This window comes from Mercenaria mercenaria, chromosome 2 (assembly GCF_021730395.1).
Source record: "Mercenaria mercenaria strain notata chromosome 2, MADL_Memer_1, whole genome shotgun sequence".
In the NCBI taxonomy this organism is placed as follows: domain Eukaryota; kingdom Metazoa; phylum Mollusca; class Bivalvia; order Venerida; family Veneridae; genus Mercenaria; species Mercenaria mercenaria.
In genome coordinates, this window is record NC_069362.1 from 44,944,806 (window position 1) to 44,967,646 (window position 22,841).

The 22,841-nt window shown below is 36.1% G+C and overlaps 1 protein-coding gene across 1 annotated transcript; it reads left to right on the forward strand.

The window, feature by feature from the left end:
* Positions 1-255: 255 nt before the first annotated feature.
* On the forward strand, positions 256-16,695 carry LOC128549143 (organic cation/carnitine transporter 2-like). The gene is made up of 8 exons (XM_053525503.1): positions 256-840; positions 10,339-10,758; positions 12,153-12,419; positions 12,967-13,101; positions 13,600-13,685; positions 14,202-14,409; positions 14,864-14,936; positions 15,790-16,695. Exons 1-8 carry the CDS (start codon positions 779-781, stop codon positions 16,003-16,005), a joined length of 1,467 nt encoding a protein of 488 aa, XP_053381478.1. The 5' UTR covers positions 256-778; the 3' UTR covers positions 16,006-16,695.
* The last annotated feature ends 6,146 nt before the right edge of the window (positions 16,696-22,841 follow it).

Genomic DNA, 22,841 nt, shown 5'->3' on the forward strand with positions numbered 1-22,841 from the left:
TACTGAGCCAAAATTAGCTTTAAAACTGTGAACAGCGTCGTTTAGGATAAACGCTTTGTCTACATTTCACTCAGCGTAGCACAATCAACAGAGTGAAAGAAATTGACACTCTCGTCCAATCAGGCAGAGTGTTGCATAAATCTTCCATTTTGATAAATTATCTATAATGCGTTAATTATCAAGTAGTTTGATTTGCAAACTGAAGTCACGTGGCATAGGTAACGAAAACGAATTTAGACGGCGTCGCCGAAAAAAAGAAAAAAGAAAATCATATGACCTATCTACTCTAAAATTTTTATAGCGTGTTATCGGAAACAAAAAACTTTTAGGCCTAATTATGTGTAGTCATACACTCTATATAAAACGTTATTTTATCAGTGTCTAACATCATGGGGTATAAGATGACTGAGACCGTTTAAAACTTGTAAAAAAATAAATACTTTAGAGACTTCGATGCGTGGCTCTGTGGCTGTGTTTGGGATGCTTTTTGTTTCCGAGAAATCCACCCTTACCTAGTATTATCTTTCGAATCTAGGACAATAATATGGAAATCAGAATATGATTCAGCTTGAAGATTTGATACAAGCGGCTGGCGGATGTGGAAGGTATCAAATTATTTTGGCGCTTATTGTCCACTCAATGAAATGTGTCGTCTGCTTTAGCACATTGTTTATGGTTTATGGTGCTGTTACACCGGATTGGTGGTGTGTTGATGATATTGGTGGATTAGCTAACTATACATCTGAAGAGATAACTTCAAAGGCTTGTAGCCTAAGAAATGGAACCGCGCGATGTACTCATTTCAAATTTGAAGACACTGCTCATACAGTTGTTACCAAGGTATTTATCCCTTTTTACTTGTTGTAAGTGTTCTGTTTGGTCAATCTGTTTCTCCATGTTTTCTCTTTAGTTTTTACACATACTATTCATACAGCATTTGAATGAATTGCAAGAGCGGTAAAAGTAACTTTTAATGTTTTGAATATCTTGATTAGTTTTGAAATTATTACTCCACAGACTGCTATGAGAATGTGAGTAAAGGAGCCTATGAGTAAAGGAACATGTGAGTAAAGGAGCATGTGAGTAAAGGAGCCTATGAGTAAAGGAACATGTGAGTAAAGGAGTATGTGAGTAAAGGAGCCTATGAGTAAAGGAACATGTGAGTAAAGGAGCCTATGAGTAAAAAGGAACATGTGAGTAAAGGAGCATGTGAGTAAAGGAGCGTATGAGTAAAGGAACATGTGAGTAAAGGAGTCTATGAGCAAAGGAGTCTATGAGCAAAGGAACATGTGAGTAAAGGAGCATGTGAGTAAAGGAGCCTATGGGTAAAGGAACATGTGAGTAAAGGAGCATATGAGTAAAAAAAAATCTGATTTAAAGTAAAAGTACCCCAGATACAGTGACCGTCCATGTAAGCCTGTACATGTGTGTGCGTGTGTATGTGTTCATGCGTGTGTTCGTATACAAAAGAGAATCGTTAATGCGTTGAATAAGTAGGCCTTTTCCACCAATCGCGCGATAGAACTACTTCGTTTTTCTGCTTGACACTTTTTAATCTAGGACTTTCATTTAACATGACAGAAGTATTCGCATTAGATCCTTTCCTGAATGTTTGTTAGATTGCAAGGCGCGAAAATACATGTACTGCGTCGACATGGATAATTAAAAGAAAGAGCAAATTTTACAGCGATGTTATTTCAAATACGAGCGCGCCAAGAAAGTTGTTTCGAGTTCTAAACAAGAAGTATCCAGGAATATTTACAATCACTTGTAATGAAACAAGGCTACATGAAGTCATCAAAAATCAATCTCCAAGTTTGGTTCCCAACGCAGTATCCAAAGTAAAAGTAGCGTAGTGATTGGAGCGGGTAATCAGGTGGTATGGTCAGTTAGACGGCGGTAGAAATCATGGTCAGTTGAGTTTTATTTTCAACAAAAAATCCGAGGAGTTTGTATCAGTTCATCCAACTATAGGTATAAATGAATTCAGTAACGATTTAATTGAGGAAAAAGCTGTTATACTGAGACATCCTACTCGGAGCTGCGTCTTGAAAACAGACGCATAAAAAGTTGTTTTGTTCATTTTAAATACGTGAAACAAATGTACTATATTTCCTCAAGTCAACGACCTTGCAAACAAATAGGACAGGTCAGTGTCATATAAGGTTTCATGCTTTAAATATTAATTTGATACTGTTCTTTTTTCCACACCTTTTTACATCATAAACATGAGCTGCTTTTTTTCTATGCTTGTCAAATATTCACTACGCTTCTGCATGTCTGCGTAAAGGAAGCTACGCGTCTATATTGTATCCAGCAATAAATTCCAGAATATGACATATAATGGAATAAGCCATGTGATAGATAAACAGACAGAAGACGCATAAGTGACCCCTATGTGTCGTGTGCTGCAAGCATAAAAAGCAGAAATAACTTGTAATAATAAGTTTGTAAACAAAGCAACTATAACACAAATAGAGGAGCAGGAACATTGATTAATACGAGTTGAGAGGGATTAGGAGAGTATCTTTAGGAGTGCTAGAGAGTACCTCAAGAGCGACTATGAGTGTCTGTTTCGCTGGGAGGAACATCTATATTCATATTTCTGAATAAGGTGTATGTTTATGTTGCAAAGCACTTCTTTTAAATTTCAATCCCTTTACATTTTTATGCCCCCGAAGGGAGGCATATAGTTTTTGAACCGTCTGTCGGTCTGTCTGTCTGTCAGTCTGTCGGTATGTCAGTCTGTCCGCAATTTTCGTGTCCGGTCCATATCTTTGTCATCGATGGATGGATTTTCAAATAATTTAGCGTGAATGTGTACCACAGTAAGACGACGTGTCGCGTGCAAGACCCAGGCCCGTAGCTCAAAGGTCAAGGTCACACTTAGACGTTAAAGGATAGTGCATTGATGGGCGTGTCCGGTCCATATCTTTGTCATCGATGGATGGATTTTCAAATAACTTGGCATGAATGTTTACCACAGTAAGACGACGTGTCGCGCGCAAGACCCAGGTCCGTAGCTCAAAAGTCAAGGTCACACTTAGACGTTAAAGGATAGTGCATTGATGGGCATGTCCGGTCTATATCTTTGTCATCGATGGATGGATTTTCAAATAACTTGGCATGAATGTGTACCACAGTAAGACGACGTGTCGCGCGCAAGACCCAGGTCCGTAGCTCAAAGGTCAAGGTCACACTTAGACGTTAAAGGATAGGTCATTGATGGGCGTGTCCGGTCCATATCTTTGTCATCGATGGATGGATTTTCAAAAAACTTGGCATGAATGTGTACCACAGTAAGACGACGTGTCGCACGCATGACCCAGGTCCGTAGCTCAAAGGTCAAGGTCACACTTAGACATTAAAGGTCATATTTCATGATAGTGCATTGATGGGCGTGTCCGGTCCATATCATTGTCATTCCTGCATGGATTTTAAAATAACTACGCATGAATGTGTGACACAGTAAGACGACGTGTCGCGCGCAAGACCCAGCTCCGTAGGTCAAAGGTCCTAAACTCTAACATCGGCCATAACTATTCGTTCAAAGTGCCATCGGGGGCATGTGTCATCCTATGGAGACAGCTCTTGTTCTTAATATAAAACAATATCCATGTTTTTCGAATAAATGTTTTTACTCTTTGGTGTCTACTAAGCGACGACTGTGACAAAACGTGGGCCTGTATTACTTATGCTTTGAAGCAGTTGACTTTCTTTTTTTACATGGTTCTGTCTCATTAAAATAACTTTTCATACGTCAATATAAAGTCATTCAGTTTCATTTGAAACTCAGTACCTATTTCCTTCATAACCATGTTTTTGATATGCATAACAACTTAAGTACACGACGCTAGTTAGTAACTCGACAATGTTTGCTACAGTATCTCGTGACTCTGCACTTGCCACAGTTTCTGAGCGATATCAATGTCTTATTGCAGGTCCAATATACTTTATTGGAAAGTAACTGAAGCTGCATTAAATCCAAACTATATCGTATGAAATAAGACATGTCTTTGTAATACTCTTTCATCTGTACTTTTTTGTGATAGCAATATGGTATTATCTCTGTTAAGTAGCATTCAACGAAAAACTAAAATATCGTTACACCATATCCTTATAGATAACGTTTGCATATCTCCTACTACGAAAATGGTTGCTTTCATCAAATCCTGAAAAACCAATGAGTCAGATTTTTTCTTGAAATAAATGTACATCGATTCCTAAAGATCCTCAACATATATAAGTGTTATCAACAATACTCCCCCTTAATGTCAAGCCATAGAATAGATGTGGGACTGAAATAGTCTCCGTAACGAGTCTGCCGTATAAGATCTTAAATTGAATACATGCGTTCCGCCAGCACTGGTTTAAAACAATATTTACTAACCCACAGGCGTTGGGCAAGTCATCTCTTTTTCTGTGAGTAGAAACTTTCTGCGAGTATAGAATTTGTCACTTTACTGTTAGTCATATGGTCTGGTACTCCAAATGGAAAATAGCTGAAACCCATGCTGCAAAGTTTTAAGTAATTATTTTAATCATACACTCAATTTATTCGACCATGTTGCCCCTACTCACACTTGAAAATGATTTCTTTAAAAAGTCACGCTTACTTCTGCATTACAAATGTTTAGAAATGCGTGAAACGGTAGTCAAATACATTTACTTCCGAACTTTGAAACAACCGTATTGTTTCAAAATAAATAAAAAACTTTACATTTCTATGAAAATGACTTCTGCATCTCGATATATAAGTTCCTTGAACACCTGGTATGTCAACTTATCAACTTAAAATCGTCCAAATTCAACTGCTTTTCGAATCATTCTTGCTTTGCTGACAAACTTATTATAAGCTAATTTTATATTTCTAACACAAAATTGTGATATCAGTCGTAGGTACTGTATACATTAGTTATAGCAGTTATGACACTCATAGGCAGTTCTGAGGTACCCAAAAGCACACCCAGAGGATTTCCTCCTAACTCCTCTTAACGCGTGTCAACAAAGTTCCTACTCCTCTATTTCAGTCATTGTTGCTTTGTTTACCAAGGCATTATAAGTTAATTTTGTTTTGAATATATGCAAATTTGTATTAGAATTATACCTGAGAACCCCCATACACAACTTCTGCAGACTGTGATAAAGGCCCAAGCTACACCCGTGCAGCATGATATTTTTTCTTTTCTTCTTTTTCTTAGATTTTCCTCATTCCTTTGTTAACCGCAGCAAGGAGTATATTTAAACTTTAATTTGTCCTCAGTATAAAATTAATGACAAATGAATTGTAACAGGACACTGACCTGTCCTATTTGTTTGCAAAGCGTTAACTAGAGGAAATATAGTACATTTGTTTCATGTATTACTTAATATCTAAAATGAAAGAGTTACTTTTTATGCGTCTGTTTTCAAGACGCAGCTCCGAGTAGGATGTCTCAATATAACCGCTTTTTCCTTAGTTAAATCGTTACTGAATTCGTTTATATATAAGTGGATGAATTGATACAAATTCTTGGGATTTTTTGTTGAAAATAACTCAAATGACCATGATTTCTACCGCCTGGTTACCCGTTCCAGTCACTACACTACTTTTACTTTGGATACTGAGCTAGGAACCAAATTTGGAGATTAATTTTTGATGACTTCTTATACCCTTGTTTTATTACAGCTTGGTGTGCTTTATTTAAGTGATTGTAAATATTCCTGGATACTTCTTAACAACTTTCATAGCACCCACGTACGCAGCGGGATTTTTTCTTATTTGAAAAAATACCGTTGTAAAGTTTGCTCCTTCTTTTTATTATCCATGTCGATGTAGGTCATGTACTTCTACGCCTTGTAATCTCACAGACATTTAGCAAGAGACCTAAATTAGTGTCAATACTTTTTTTTTATTTTCAGGTTAAATGAACGTCCTAGATTGAAAAGTGTCTATTTAAAATGTCAAGCAGAAAAACAAAGTAATTGTATCGCGCGTTTGGTGAAAAAGGCGTCCTTATTCAAGTAATTAACGATTCTCCTTTGTATTCGCACAAACACTTGAACACTTACACACGCACACACACGTACATGCGAAAATGGACGGTCACCGTATCTTGGGTACTTTTACCTGAAATCAGATATTATTTTTACTCACATGTTCCTTTACTCATAGGCTCATGCTCCTTTACTCCCAGACTCTTTTACTCACAGGCTCTTTTTCTCCCACCCGTATAATACTACCGACATAGCAGCCTGCGGTGTAATAAATTCAAAGACTTATCAACATATTTGAAAACTAAAAGTTCCTATTACCGCTCTTATACTAACAGATTCTTTTTCTCACACCAATATAATACTGCTTATGTCTATGTGCCTCTCAACCTCTTTTTGGCCTTTTCGACATAAAAAATGTACTTATACAATCTGATCAAAATATAAGTTGACAATAACTTTACTGGTAGGCCTAGAATAGTGTCAGTGGAAGTTCGGAGTTGACTTACAGTTTTATTATTATGTAATCGAGATTCTATATGCCCTATAGTCTTGTTTTTTTTTCTGTAAATAGTACAGAAATATTCTGTTCTTTTTTTGTACAAGAAAAATGTCATTTGCGCAAAACGGTCATACTTTAAAGTAGAATATAATCTACAGTTGATTAAATATCATCCGCTAAAGATTTGATGTGAAATCCGAAACGGTAACAACTTTATTATTACATAGCCAAAAGTTGAAAAATATCTGTACATAAAACACAAATTGTCTTACTTTCCATGACACGGTACTATATTTACATATATATCAATAAAATATTCATGAGAATCTGATTAATGGACATATTGAGAGGCTTTTAAATTTACCATTGTTCTTAATTACCCGACCTGGGAGGTATCAACATTGTATAAATTATGTGTGTACGAATTAGCAATTCATCAAAAACAACTATACACTGATAAGGCATTTCACATAAGCAAACATTGTTAAAAGTCGAGATGATACATACATATATATTTTTGTATAGAAAAAAAAGGAAGTTTAAATTCAATGGAGATTTTTTCAGCGAGATTGCACGCGCGATCAAACATCACTCAGTGAAACACAAATAGAGCTGCTTCATTCGAAAATAATCTTGCATAATCGGCAAAATACAGAAAATTACACAGAGAGAGAGCCAGTGGTGATGGTCGAAGTCGAATCGACTTCTTTTTAGATTTTAAACTATTTCAAATTAAAGACAGGGACTACAATTTTATCATCAGGCGAATTACAATTTAACGTAGACGAGCTTTTTGAAAGTTCCAGTTGTTAATGTTGTAAAAATTCAATAGTCTAATATTAATAACAATGTTTTATAATACTTTTCGGATTTGAATAGATACACATGTAAGCCACATGTTTATGAAGCAAGCTAAAGTAAATTAGATAACATAAGGATCATCAAAGTATCCCTACCATAATTTATAGATTTGCCAGAAAGCCAATGGTGGTATACACCTGTTTACTTCAAATGAGCCGCACCATGAGAAAACCAACATAGTGGCTTTGCGACCAGTATGGATCCATACCAGCCTGCGCATCCGCGCAGTCTGGTCAGGATCCATGCTGTTCGCTAACGGTTTCTCTAATTGCAATAGGCTTTGAAAGCGAACAGCATGGATCCTGACCACACCACTGCGCGGATGCACAGGCTGGTCTGGATCCATGCTAGTCGCAAAGCCACTATGATGGTTTTCTCATGGCGCGGCTCAAATATAACAGTGAATGATGGTCTAACTTTTACCGTTTCAAACAGTTTGATTTTCATTTCAATATTAACTGTTATAAATCAGTTACCAGTAACGCATACAAAGCATTCCTGCTGCCTTCGACAATTTTTCATAGGTATCAATATGTTTGGTCAGAACAGCTGTGTGAATATCAAAACTGTTTCCATGAAAAAAAATCTCTTTGATCTATATCAGTGACAACCGTTCATTTTTGAAAATGAAAACCATGAAGACAACAAGTCCATCATATTACAGTCACTTTTGACAACGATAAAAATGGTGCTAAATGAAGTTAAGACACTGGTCTTTTATTAGCAGTATTTTATATTATTAAACTTATTTACATATTCTTGAATATTAATTAGAATATTTCAAAATGACACATTTTTGTTAAAAGATAAAGTTTCTAATTTAAATGTACCAAACAGTTTGACCTGATCTCTAAGTTTTTCAGTATTTTCTACAATTATAGTATTTTGTTACTCTAAAGGTAAATGATTTAGATAGAGATACATTTATTTCTGGGTCTAATGTACATATTCATTGCAATATAAATAACAACATACAGATAACAATGAACAAGTATGCATGTTAAATAAAGTCATGTCATATACATTATAACACAAAGGATGACACAAAACAGAGATAAAAATCATCTCTTATTTCCATTATGGTCCTTATGTAGTATAATACTGTATGACATGGGAAGAAATATCAAAGCAAAAACGAAAGACTTCGGTTATCACAGTTCATAGATATAATATTATATAAAAAAATAACATTATCACAATAGATGAATTAAGAAATAAGTATTATATATAATCATCTAATATATCAATCTATATAACTGAATTTGCTAAATTATATGTGTAACAAATAGGCTGCCTGGGCAGTCCTTATATCCGATATGTTTAGCCAATTTACACAAAATGAAGCAAAACTTAAAGCAACATATCAGGAAACAAGATATTGCTTAAGCTGAGATAAAAAATAGGATAAAATAAACTGTGATCAATAAAATGGTGATTATTTCAGGTGTGCCATACGAAATTATAGTGTACACGCTTATCTTAGGGAGGCATCTGTTTGTAACATACGTTACCCATTTTACATTACCATATCTGAATTACTAATCTTGTTTTGTGTTATATTTGTTTAGAAAGTAATATTCTGTGATCAAGTTTTTAAATACAAATACTCTAACAAAGCTATATAGTTTTTTTTTACTTGTTAAGCATTGACGTTTTCCATGACAACGTTAGCACATTCGCTTAAACATACACTTGTAAAATATAAGCTTTCCTGTCGATCTCTATCTGCACGTAAGGCTGCTGCGCCCGGCTTTGCTTGTCTATCTGCACGTAAGGCCGATGCATCCGGCTTTGCCTGCCTATCTGCACATAAGGCTGGTGCTTCCAGCTTTGCTTGCCTATCTAGACATAAAGACCGTTGCGTCTGGTTTTATTTGTCTATTCAGACCTAAGGTCGCTACGTCCGGATTTGCTTGTCTATCTGCATGTATGGCCACTGGTACGGCTTTGTTTGTCTGTCTGTACCTTAGGTGGTCGCTCCACCCGACTTTGTTTGCCTATTTGCATGTAAATCCACTGTGTTCGCCATTTGTTGCCTAATCTATCTCCTGAGATAACAGTTACCCTTGTGTTGTTTTTTGTATGCCTGTGTCACTGGCGCCAGACCAGAAAGAAAATGCCTCTGTACATGTTATACCCTACCCCTAGGTATTCTATAAGAACCATGGTCATGAACGGGAAAATATACTAACCCGTTTCAATCGTAAATTTCTCAACTTAAACGCGCAGTTCGGTGAATGGATACCTAGTATATTAAACAAGCGATAATTTATCTTCCATCGTGCACCAGTCACATGTTCAATATCCATTGCTGAGATATCAACATATTTATGCTTTGTACGTTTCAGAAAAAAATTGTACCTTCAATGAACATCGGTCTGAGGTACGAACGAATGAAGAATAAAATCATCCTGTATATGATCTTCATTGAATCGTACATGGTCTGCATCTGTCTATTATTTTATTCATTGTGCACTTTATCTGCATTTAATTAGCGAACACTGCAGTAAAATGGACGATTGAATATATTTTCCCCTTACCATCAGAATGGTTTTGTAATCTAGAACGGAACTTCACCAGGGAAGTACAGAGACATTTTCTTTCTGTTCTGGTGCCAGTGGCCTGTGTATGCCCCTTAAAGACTAGTAAGCATGTTCCCCATTTTCAAAACAATCTGAATACACAAGGTGTTCATTTAATTAAACAAATAATTTTATTGTACGATAAAACCTGCATCCATAATCATGAAATGATTAAAATAATAAATATCCTGTTTTGTATTTATTTAGTTACTCTTATGCTTTTCCTCCTTTTCTCAGCAAAAATTTGAGCTTGATTTATGACGTAAAATATTAAAAATACAGGATGAAATTATATGAATCGAACAAATAATTAGTCTCTTATTCTTCCGTAGAACCTTATAAATATTAAGAACACGCGGAAATACATTTGTAATGAAATTATACAAACCAAGCAATTTAGTAATCATTTATTCTTCATAGGAATCTTTTGTGTGACAATGACTGGGTTCCATCAACTATTACCTCTCTTCAAATGGCAGGAGTATTTGTGGGCAATGTAGCATGCGGGCACGTAGCTGATCTTGTAGGAAGAAAACCACCTTTTTTCTTGGCGTTTCTGACACTTATCATATCAAACATAATTGCTGCCTTCTCAACGTCACGGATAATGTTTGCCGTTATACGCTTCTTCATTGGACTTGAGATGGGATTTCAATTGACTGTGCAGTATAATATTGTGTCTGAATTTACTCTTGCGAAATGGCGAACTTGGGTCGTTGCGGTGCCGTCCTGGGCTATAGAAGTTACCCTATTTGCTTTAGTATCTTGGCTTGTCAACGACTGGCAGCATCTTCATTTCGTGACCGAGGCGATAGGTGTGCCTTTTCTTGCGGCTTATTGGTATGTGTTCTTTTTTGTACTTTATGTATTTTTCTCCACAAACAGACTTTGCAATCAACTGGCCTTATGCCAACCACAACTGAACTTTTGAGCCTCTCCAAGGTTAAAATTCGGTTACTTTAGGAGGAAGTTAAAAAAGAGATATTGATTCTACTCTTGTCTAGCGTCTTCCTACACCATTTAAACATTAAGTCGCCACAATGGACTGAATGCTTTGACTTAACACCAAACAATTACAAGAAAAAACTGGGTTAAATTTGGACAAGGGGTACTTGTAACTTTCGATGAAGTTTACAAAAAATAAATGCAATGATATGAAAATAAAGAAGAACAAACAAGGTCATAGGATATTAAATTGCATAATTAACAGTAAATGACACAAGTAAGCCATGAAGGGCATTTATATTATAAAAAAGATATCAGTATGACTATTAAGACTGAAGTCAGCAGAATTTGTGAAATATTTTAATCCTTTAAAAATTAATATTTTTCTGTCGGTACTCAAGACCTCAATATCTTTTTCTCTTTATAATGTTTTATAATTATCTATAAAAAGAAATATGAGAACAAAGAAGGGTGAACATTTTTATTTAACATTTCGCCGATTTTTTCTGATTTATTTTATCATGCATACTCTGTATAATTCATGGATATTTGTATAGGCATTCAAAAGCTCCGCATGGCCAAATGTCTGTCATTAACTGACAAATGACACAGTTTAAGATATATCTAAATTGTTTTACCTTTCCTTGAAATTACTTTTTTGAAACCAATTTAGGCTTCAGCCATCGTTCAAAGGCCGCTAATATTAAAACAGATACTTCTCCAGTTTTTAAATGTGGAAGTTGTTACGAAATTTCGTTCCGGTAAAGCAGACAACTATATTGTTTCAAGAGATGTAAAAAGGTTCATAATGTTCACTGATACACAATCAAAGATTACGTTTTGGGGGTGAATTTATTTCTGAATAGATCTGGATAAATGAATGGCAAATTCACTAAATTTCAAGGGCGATGCGCTGGACCAATCGCAGACTAAACAACACAAGAGTGTTGCAATGCATTTTGCAGTAATTTGTTCCGTTTTACATTATAGTAGTTTTGTTTGAACAGTACAAACAGTAATTAAGGATCTGACATATCATCTTGTTGTTAGACTCAGTTAAAGAACTAATGCATTTTTATTTTCAAAAGTAGTGTATAAACAAATCATACTAAGAAAATCTGGAATTATAAACAAGCTCTTAAAACAGCAGTTGCAATACATCAACATGTTATCATTTAATACCGCTGAAAAATTATATAGTTTTTTTTTCAATGCTTTTGCTTTGCTAGTTTCTAGTTCTAGTTGGAAAGAACTTCTCTTCCCTTTACGTTACTATAATACTCGTTTAGGTTCGTCCCAGAAAGTTTCAGATGGTATGTTGGACATGATCGCATTAGAAATGCCGAAAACGTGATCAAAAGTGTGGCAAAAGTGAATGGGAAACCACCTCCAGACTTGTCTACAATTAGCCAAATGGACCCGTCTATTACGCCACAACAGAAAGACAGGAAGTATTCTTTGTTTGATGTCCTGAAAAACAAGGACTTGCGAAAATATACTTTTCTGCTAGCGTTTGTTTGGTATGATTTACTCTACTGTTTGGGTAAGGTAACAGTGTATGGCTTTTAACTGCGGCAGTATTTGAAAAAAAAATCTGGTGTACAAACAAGTCATCTACTCCGTCTGTACGTTTCAGGAGATATGTAAAAATGAAAGCATTGGGTAACTTCAATTTGTAAAGAAATGATTATTTTGTAACTTCCACACAAAAACCATTTCTTCTGTTATGCAATCCAACCACAGTTAATATCAAATTCTACAGTATCTACGTAACCTTGTCCAGTATTATATGCTAGGTTAGAACACGTACAGACTTAATAAATGCATAACTAAACATTTTTTTTTTTAATTTTTACATTGCATTTTTAGTAAAACAAATGACAATATTTTTTTAAAAGACAGTTAGACTAAGTACAGAATTCTAATTTCGATCGGAACTCTACGTACACAACTATTTTATATATTCAGCCAAGTTACATTAATCCCTAATTATGAAGTGTTTTTAGTGAAATATGAGCGGAAAATAACTTTAAACATATATTTGTATTATCTTTATATTTTCACTCTGATGTATTTTATACTATCGTGAGTATTTTATTGCAGGATTACACTGGGTTTGGCTGTGTACGGGATACAGTTCGGTGTGTCAGCCCTCTCTGGAAATATTTATATAAATATGTTCGTCATTGGATTGATTGGTAGCCCTGTCCAGCTTATCAATATTCCACTTCAAAACAGGTAATTGCAGGTCAATTTTAATACAGTTCTCTTATCATAGCCAGAACACAGTTTCAAAAGAAAAGTATACTACTAGGGTGTCGATTTATAAGTAAATGATAAAGGACAAAATTTCGACCAAAATCGACTGAAATATATTACAATAAAATATATGACTTTGCTCATTGCTAAATAAAATCGTTTTCAGTTTTGACAGTATTTGACTGTTAGTGAAATGATATTTAACTCTCATTTTTCTTGCTGCTCAGCAGAAGCAAGTACAATATATTGCTCTTGTGGAATATAAAGTTTCCGAATGACAAAAAATAGCTAGCAATAAAAAGACGTTTTCATTTTATGTCTAAATCCTATGACGATAATGCAAAAAAACAACAACAATACATTATAAATGTCACGTATTTTGTTGTAAAGAGTTTTGTTTACAATAACAGTTCTACGCAAAATATTCTTTTCGCGAACTACATGTGTATCTGTGATAGCTGACAAACTGTTTTACAGATTAGTCCGAAAGAAAACAGCGATACTGTTCTTCGTAATATGTGCTGTATTTGCTATTGTCGTAGCTGTTACACAGTATTTCACAGGTAATAGACACAGTGTTTCACAGGTAATAGACAGTGTTTCACAGGTAATAGTTTAATTTCATCATTTAAATCTTAAATGTGTTATTAAGAATATTTGCTTTCACATAACCTATCCGAATATCAAATATCAAATCTAAAGACACAGTCACTAACTACATACAGGAAAGAATTGTGGTAGGATAATTAGATGATACACGAGTCGTAATATAAAGTTGTTGAAGTTTATAATTTCAATAATATTTCCATTTTTTAGCGTTAATATTGGAAGAAATTTTCAGCATGGCATTTATTTATGCATTTTAATTTACTCGCACAGACATTTTGCTAGCCACCGATATCTAATGATAAACTAGTCGAAACCAAGTGATGTTCAAACAAGCAGCGATAAGTGATATAATTGGTCTGATGTCAACGACGTCACCTTAATTAGTCACCCACATGGGAGCAAAAGTTTAATCTCGCACACTAAATAGTTCCTTATATTGATATTTCGTATTGGCAAATGAGTAACAGTAGGAAAAGACTGTGCCACCTACGTAAAGAGGTTCTCCGGCTTCCGCCTTGCAATTAGTTACCTAAAGCGTTTTTACATTGTCGTATGTTTCAAGACAAAAGTCCGCGACCAACTTTCCAATGTTGCCGCTATAGTGTCTCTCACGGCTATAAATGCTTGCTGGTCACCCATACAGACATTGACCATTGAGATATATCCGACAGTTGTAAGGTAGACGTGTGTATAGTTTCTATCGGTACCACAAAGTAAAGATAAGTTATCCGAAATAAATCATACATGCACCGTGTTTGTCTAAAAAGTGAAACTGTGGTATAGAACGGTTACTACTATTTTAATCGGAATGTCGTGTAAGTTTAGAAATTTAATGGACTTTGGGGGATGGGGGCGGGGGAGTGGAGGGAATGCTTAAAATTGTATGTATCATGTCGGAATTCCCTTTGATTTGTAAAAATCTCAAATTCATATGGATTACGCCGCGAGCTCCTTAAAATAAACTGATTTGACTGATACATTTTTCGTATGTTTTTAGATGTGTTAAAGACTAAATAATAAGTATTACATTTTATTGAAATACTTCATATTTCATTATTTTTATTGCTTGACAAAATATAATGGATATTAACAATAAAAGCAAGCTTAACTATTCTCCATTTCTTTTCTTCAGAAATATTGGATACGGATTACAAAATACCATGGCTAGAGTTGGTGCCATCATTGGACCTCAGCTTGTTTTTCTGGTATGGCGTAACAAAACTTTTTGTTGCAAAATTGAAAGAAATGGCTCTGCATAATTATATCAAGACTTGAAACTTATCTTCCTTTGCAATTAAAAGAGCTCTTCTTGCTGCTTTAATTCTTCATGCTCAATATATGAAATCACATCTAATTAGTCTGACGTTTTCAGTAATTCAACTAGTAAACGCTTCAGTTTTCTAATTTATCATAACAGCTATCTGTTATTAAGAAATCGCCACAAACGTGGATGCATTGTTGTTATCATGTCTGGTTATTTGGATCATGGAGTTCATTTAATGTACATTAACTGTATAGATTTTGCTTAAGCCGATGCTAAGGTTCTGTGAAGGGTATTAATTTCATAACAACATGCATGGACAGACTAATCGGGCCTGATATTAGTTTGCTCGGCCATATTCTATACTTGTCTATAAAATGGTGGTGAGCGGTGAAACATCTGTTATTTTTCAAATTTATTTCAGGTTCCCGGACTCTCGTTCTTTATATAAAATTTATGCCTTTTCATATTTAGTACATTTGACTGTATTGAAACATCTGATAGTCATTTGGAATAAGAATACAAATTATTTTAGAGGAGTATGAAATTTAATCGTTATGGTAATTTGTTTTTCTATGACTTGTATTTTAAAAGCAGGACACGAAGGTTTTCGAACACTTGTTCTTTATATAGAATTTAATGCTTTTTTTTTATTTTGTGCATTTACATTTTTGAAAAAGTTAAGAGTTACTTGAAATAAGAATACAAGTGTTTAATTTAGAGGTTGAAATTTCATCTTAATGCTTATCGTACTATAAAATATTATGTTTTGTAAACGACTCGTATTTTAAAAACAGGACACGAAGGTGGCCGGGATGATGTACTGGATATGTGGCGTTACTGCTGTGATCTCAATCTTTGTCCTTTTGCCAATACCAGAAACACGTGGGGTTGATCTAACGGACAAACTAAGCAAGACTGACCGAGTGAAAAGTGGGGAAGCTGCAATGGGCAAAACTGTCGAAACGGAAGAAATTTGTAAAGAACCATTCTCTATTTCTACAAAGCTCTGAAACATACCGTAGTTTCGTCATGTATATTTAAGTATAGGTATATATGTATATGTATAGGTACTGTTTTAATGAGTACAAATAAATCTGATTCCGATGTTGTTAAGGTTCATATGCAACAAAACTGGTTTTATATCTATAAACAAACGGGACATTTGATTTTGCCCGTCCAGCCAGTTAACACCATCAAATACAAATATAAATCAAAAGATCATATGTTTGATTCCCGGATGAGGAGACTCTTCTACAATTTGTCCTCTGTTTGTATTCAATGTGTTGAAAAAGAAGTCATGTTGATATCGAGTCAGGACTGGAAAAGAATCCAGGGACCTTGGCTGGATTAAATGATAATTGCTACATCACTAATATAATGTTGAAATGCCGCGTTAAATAAAACAAAGTGGGCACTGTTGGCTAATACGTAAGATTCTTCTTTTCTGGCAGCAAGTTCTTATTCATTTGATATTGTGTGTTCGTAAGGCTGCAGCAATTCCGGACCATTACTGATTCTAATCTGTGCCGACAGTTGTAAAAATACCAGCATACATCTTTCAGTGAATAAAACTTAATTGATAAACTATACAACAAACATTCTTGAAAGGAGTATTCTGGCAAATATTATTTCTTTAATTTAATTGTATGTACTGTAGACATTATTATGACGACATTCTTTTAATCTTTAATTGCGGTCGAAATGTCTTGCTAGCGCGAAAGTATATGCATTTTCCGGGTAAACATTTTTTTTTACCAAGAGTTTATTGCAGAGGTTATAAAAATAGTATTTTCATCGAGCAAGAAAGTAAGAGTTTTCCTACATCCATATCTTCTGGCAAAGATAATCGCTAATATTGTACACGTTCGTTATATCGGTTAATCCCGCCAGCCACCTGACCATATGGAAATACCGGATAACAGGATTTATCTTACAATGTCGAAATGGTCAATGATTTTGCTAGAAAGTTGATAAGTGTGTGTTTACCAAATGACACTTTCTGATAGAAAACACATGCAATACATTAACAAGATTTGATCATAAAAAACCACATACTCTCTGAACTTCTCTTTTCCTGAATGCATCTCGGATTCCACTATTTGAATCTGGGTTTGGCAGATCAGTAACGTGATGTCCAAAGAGTGTTGGCACTGCCAAATCTTCCAACTGAGGTCGGCCCTGAATCCCTAAACTGACCATGGCACGTGCCTGTTGCGTAAAGCACGAAGGTGATCTGAACAAACTAGCTGGGAATTCCTACCCGAAGACCGAGGGCCGCTCCACGACCATTCTCTTGAATACGGCCTAACTGTGTGCCGTAAAGCAAAATCCATTTTGTCACTGGGAAAATTGTGCAAGCTTATGTTCTTTCCTCGTCTGTTTTACAATCTCCTGCACAGCAAATTTGTGTGAACGTTTCAATGAAAACAATAAAAGCTAAAATGGCGGAGTAAATCCTATGACGTCACATGCCGGAAATCATCTATCGCTCACGATTTTCGATGCAAAAGTTGTAGACCGTCGTACAGGTAATTTTAATCGAGGATTTTAACCTTAATAAACTTATACCGATGCGGTTTTGACTCAATTTCCATACATTTACATCAATAACTATAAAGTTAGACTTAAATATGATGGCACTTTATATAACTTTTAAACGTTAGGTTTAAGTGTCAATAGATTTTGTTTGCACTATTTTATGTATTTTATTATTCCAAAGGGCTCCATTTACTATGCAGATAAATCCACCTTTTTTAACAAAACATGGATCACACTAAATTAATACAGTTTAAATAAATTAAATGTCATTTTTCCTCAGATATTTACCAGAAACTAAATCACTATATTAAGACATAAATAAGTTTATGGTGTCGACCCGGTATCATTTCTTCTTCTTTGCTGTATAGTAGAACAAGCATTTTTTTTACATAAACTGCGAATTTCACAACTAAATTACGGCAATTACAGCTCTGTATTTCTAACGTTTAACACTATCCAAAACAATTAAAACTAGAAAACAGCTGTCATGAACGATGAACGTATTTGCTACACCTCAATGTTTACAATCAGTATACACAATTTCATACACATCTGTCAAGGTTGCTGGAGTGCGTGTTTATTCCTTCCGCACAGAAATGTGGTCCGGAAGCACAACAGAAAAAACAAACGTTAAAGACTTCAGAACTGTCACAAAATGTTCACAAGGTCAATTAATACATTTGACATGTAACCAGTTAAAACAGGGATGGCTTCAAATTGATGACTTTACAATTTCGAAGAACTACTTCCTATGATACAACGACCAGAAAGTACTCCATTACGGAGCTGACTGGATAGTAATGAGAGGATACTGCAATTACCATAACTCTTTCCAAAACACTTTTCTGTTTATCTCCCCTCTTGTACTTAAAATTTTCTTTTTGTTTGCACAATAACTTTGAACCTAGTGTAATTCACGAGTTTATTGGAAGTGCGGATCCATGACATCAGTTTATTACGTCATCTTCATGAAATCAACTTAATAAGTCACCGATTTTTTCACCTTTAACCAAAGAAGATGGCTAAAGCTCTAAGACTGCACTAAGACACTCTACCAGTTTTTGCTGAGGGTATATCTGTAATCCAACATTTTGATTGCCTATTTGCCAAGATGGACCAATCAAAAAGGTAAAGCTTACTTCATTAGAAGCAATAATAGTGAACGGAATCGGCAGTGTGACTCCTCAAATTGTAGATCAGGGCATACACTTCAAAGACGTATCTTCAATGTTAGAGAGGGGCAAACAGTAAAGACACAGCGGCCGGATATTAAAACATGCTTGTAATGAGTATAGTAACTATAGCTCTGTAAATCTTAAATTTTCTCCAGATTGATACCGTCACCCTGGCCTGACCAGTGAACCGAATCGGCAGTGTGACCCCTCAAAATAAAGATCAGGGCATACACTTCAAAGACGTGTGTCTTCAATGTTAGAGACGGGCAAACAATATTAAGCCACAGCAGCCGGATATTAAAACATGTTTGTAATGCGATTTCTATATGAAATGCAGCGTATAGTAACATTAGCTCTGTAAATCTTAAATTTTCTCCAGATTGATACCGTCACCCTGGCCTGACCAGAGAACCGAATCGGCAGTGTGACCCCTCAAAATGTAGATCTGGGCATACACTTTCAAGACGTATCTCCAATGTTAGAGACGGGCAAATAATAAAGCCACAGCTGCCGGATATTAGAACATGCTTGTAATGCGATGTCTAGATGAAATGCTGCGTATAGTAGCCACGTAACATTAGGTCTGTAAATCTAAAATTTTCTCCAGATTGATACCTTCGCCCTTGCCTGACCAGAGAACCAAACGGCAGTGTAAACCCTCAAAATGTAGATCAGGGCATACACTTCAAAGATGTATTTTCAATGTTAGAGATGGGCAAACAGTAAAGCCACAGCAGCCGGATATTAAAACATGCTTTTAATGCGATTTCTATATGAAATGCAGCATATAGTAACATTAGCTCTGTAAATCTTAAATTTTCACCAGATTGATACCGTCACCCTGGCCTGACCAGTGAACCGTATCGACATTGTGACCCCTCAAAATGTAGACAAGGGCATACACTTTAAAGACGTATGTAGAATGTTAGAGAGGGTCAAACAGTAAAGCCACAGCAGCCGGATATTTAAACATGCTTGTAATTCGATTTCTTTATGAAATGTAGGGTATAGTATTATTAGCTCTGTAAATCTTTAATTTTCTCCAGATTGATACCGTCACCCTGGCCTGACCAGAGAACCGAACCGGCAGTGTGACCCCTCAAAATGTAGATCAGGGCATACACTTCCAAGACGTATCTCCAATGTTAGAGACGGGCAAACAATTAAGCCAAAGCAGCCGGATATCAGAACATGCTTGTAATGCGATTCCTATATGAAATGCAGCGTATAGTAACATAAACTCTGAAAATCTTAAATTTTCTCCAGATTGATACCGTCACCCTGGCCTGACCAGTGAACAGAATCGGCAGTGTGACCCCTCAAAATGTAGATCAGGGCATTCACTTCAAAGACGTATTTTCAATGTTAGAGAGGGGCAAACAGTAAAGCCACAGCAGCCGGATATTAAAACATGCTTATAATGCGATTTCTATATGAAATGTAGCATATAGTAACATTCGCTCTGTAAATCTTAAATTTTCTCCAGACTGATATCGTCACCATGGCGTGACCAGAGAATCGAATCGGCAGTGAGACCCCTCAAAATGTAGATCAGGGCATACCCTTCAAAGACGTATCTCCAATGTTGAGACGGGCAAGCAGTAAAGCCACAGCAGCCGGATATTAAAACATGCTTGTAATGCGATTTCTATATGAAAAGTAGCGTATAGTAACATTTGCTTTATAAATCTAAAATTTTCTCCAAATTAATACCTTCACCCTGGCCTGACCAGTGAATCGAATCGGCAGTGTGACCCCTCAAAATGTAGATTAGGGCATACACTCCAAAGACGTATCTTCAATGTTAGAAAAGAGTAAACACTAAAGCCACAACAGCCGGATATTAAAACATGTTTGTAATGAGATTTCTGTATGAAATGCAGCGAATAGTAACATTTGCTCTGTAAATCTTAAATTTTCTCCAGATTGACAACGTCACCCTGGCCTGACCAGCGAACCGAAACGGCAGGCTGACACCTCAAGATGTAGATCAGGCCATACACTTCAAAGACGTATCTTCAATGTTAGAGTGGGTCAAACAGTAAAGCCACAGCAGCCAGATATTAGAACATGCATGTAATGCGATTTCTGTATGAAATGCAGCGTATAGTATCATTAGCTCTGTCAATCTTAAATATTCTCCAAATTGATACCGTCACTCTGGCCTGACCAGAGAACCGAAACGGCAGTGTGACCCCTCAAAATGTAAATCAGGGCATACACTTCCAGGACGTATCTCCAATGTTAGAGACGGGCAAACAATTAAGCCAAGGCTGTCGGATATCAGAACATGCTTGTAATGCGATTGCTATATGAAATGCAGCGTGTAGTAACATAAACTCTGTAAATCTTAAATTTTCTCCAGACTGATACTGTCACCATGGCCTGACCAGTGAAACGAATCGGCAGTGTGACCCCTCAAAATATAGATCAGGGCATATACTTCAAAGACGTATCTTCAATGTTAGAGAGGGTCAAACAGTAAAGACACAGCAGCCGGATATTAAAGCATGCTTGTAATGCGATTTCTGTATGAAATGCAGCGTATAGCAACATTAGCTCTGTAAATCTTAAATTTTCTACAGATTGATACCGTCACCCTGGCCTGACCAGTGAACCGAATCGGCAGTGTGGCCCCTCAAAATGTAGATCAGGCCATACACTTTAATGACGTATCTCCAAAGTTAGAGAGGGGCAAGCAGTAAAGCCACGGCAGCCGGATATTAAAACATTCTTGTAATGCGATGTCTATATGAAATGCTGCGTATAGTAGCCACGTAACATTTGCTATGTAAATCTTAAATTTTCTCCAGATTGACACCGTCACCCTGGCCTGACCATTGAACCGAACGGCAGTGTGACCCCTCAAAATGTAGATCAGGGCATACACTTCAAAGATGTATTTTCAATGTTAGAGAGGGGCAAACAGTAAAGCCACTTTAGCTCTATAAATCTTAAATTTTCTTCAGATTGATACCGTCACCCTGACCTGAGCAGTGAACCGGATAGGCAGTGCGACACCTCAAAATGTAGATAAGGGCGTACACTTTACAGACGTATTTTCAATGTTAGAGAGGGTCAAAGAGTAAAGCCACAGCAGCCGGATATTTAAACATGCTTGTAATGCGATTTCTATATGAATGCAACGTATAGTAACAATAGCTCTGTAAATCTTAAATTTTCACCAGATTGATACCGTCACCCTGGCCTGACCAGTGAATCGAATCGGCAGTGTGACCCCTCAAAATGTAGATCAGGCCATACACTTTAATGACGTATCTTCAATGTTAGAGAGGGGCAAATAATAAAGACACAGCGGCCGAATATTTAATATTCTTGTAATGCGATGTCTATATGAAATCCTGCATATTGTAGCCACGTAAGATTTGCTATGTAAATCTTAAAATTCCTCCAGATTGATACCGTCACCCTGGCCTGACCAGTGAACCAAATCGGCAGGTTGACCCCTCAAAATGTAGATCAGGGCATACACTTCAAAGTCGTATCTTCAGTGTTAGAGAGGGGCAAAAAGCAAAGACACAGCGGCCGGATATAAATACATGCTTTTAATGAGCATAGTAAGAATAGCTCTGTAAATCTTAGATTTTCTCCAGATTGATACCGTCACTCTGGCCTGAGCAGTGAACCGAATCGGCAGTGTGACCCCTCAAAATGTAGATCAGGGCATACACTTCAAAGACTTATCATCAATTCATTAATGTTAGAGAGGGGCAAACAGTAAAGCCACAGCAGCCTGATATCTAAACATGCTTGTAATACGATTGCTATATCAAATGCCGCGTAGAGTAACATTACGTTTGTAAATCTTAAATTTTCTCCAGATTGATACCGTCACCCTGGCCTGACCAGTGAACCGAATCGGCAGTGTGACCCCTCAAAATGTAGATCAGGGCATACTCTTCAAAGACGTATTTTCAATGTTAGACAGGAGCAAAGAGTAAAGCCACAGTAGCCGGATATTAAAACATGCTTGTAATATGATTTCTATATGAAATGCAGCGTATAGTAACATTAGCTCTGTAAATCTTAAATTTTCTCCAGATTGATACCGTCACCCTGGCCTGTCCAGTGTACCGAATCGGCAGTGTTACCCCTCAAAATGTAGATCAGGG

What these genes read in the sequence shown, in the direction of transcription:
- LOC128549143 (XM_053525503.1), top strand. Translation starts at nt 779, where the DNA reads ATGGAACCGCGCGATGTACTCATTTCAAATTTGAAGACACTGCTCATA. An exon ending in AATATTCCACTTCAAAACAG is followed by an intron (nt 13,102 to 13,599) that starts GTAATTGCAGGT and finishes ACTGTTTTACAG; the next exon opens with ATTAGTCCGAAAGAAAACAG. An exon ending in ATATATCCGACAGTTGTAAG is followed by an intron (nt 14,410 to 14,863) that starts GTAGACGTGTGT and finishes TCTTTTCTTCAG; the next exon opens with AAATATTGGATACGGATTAC.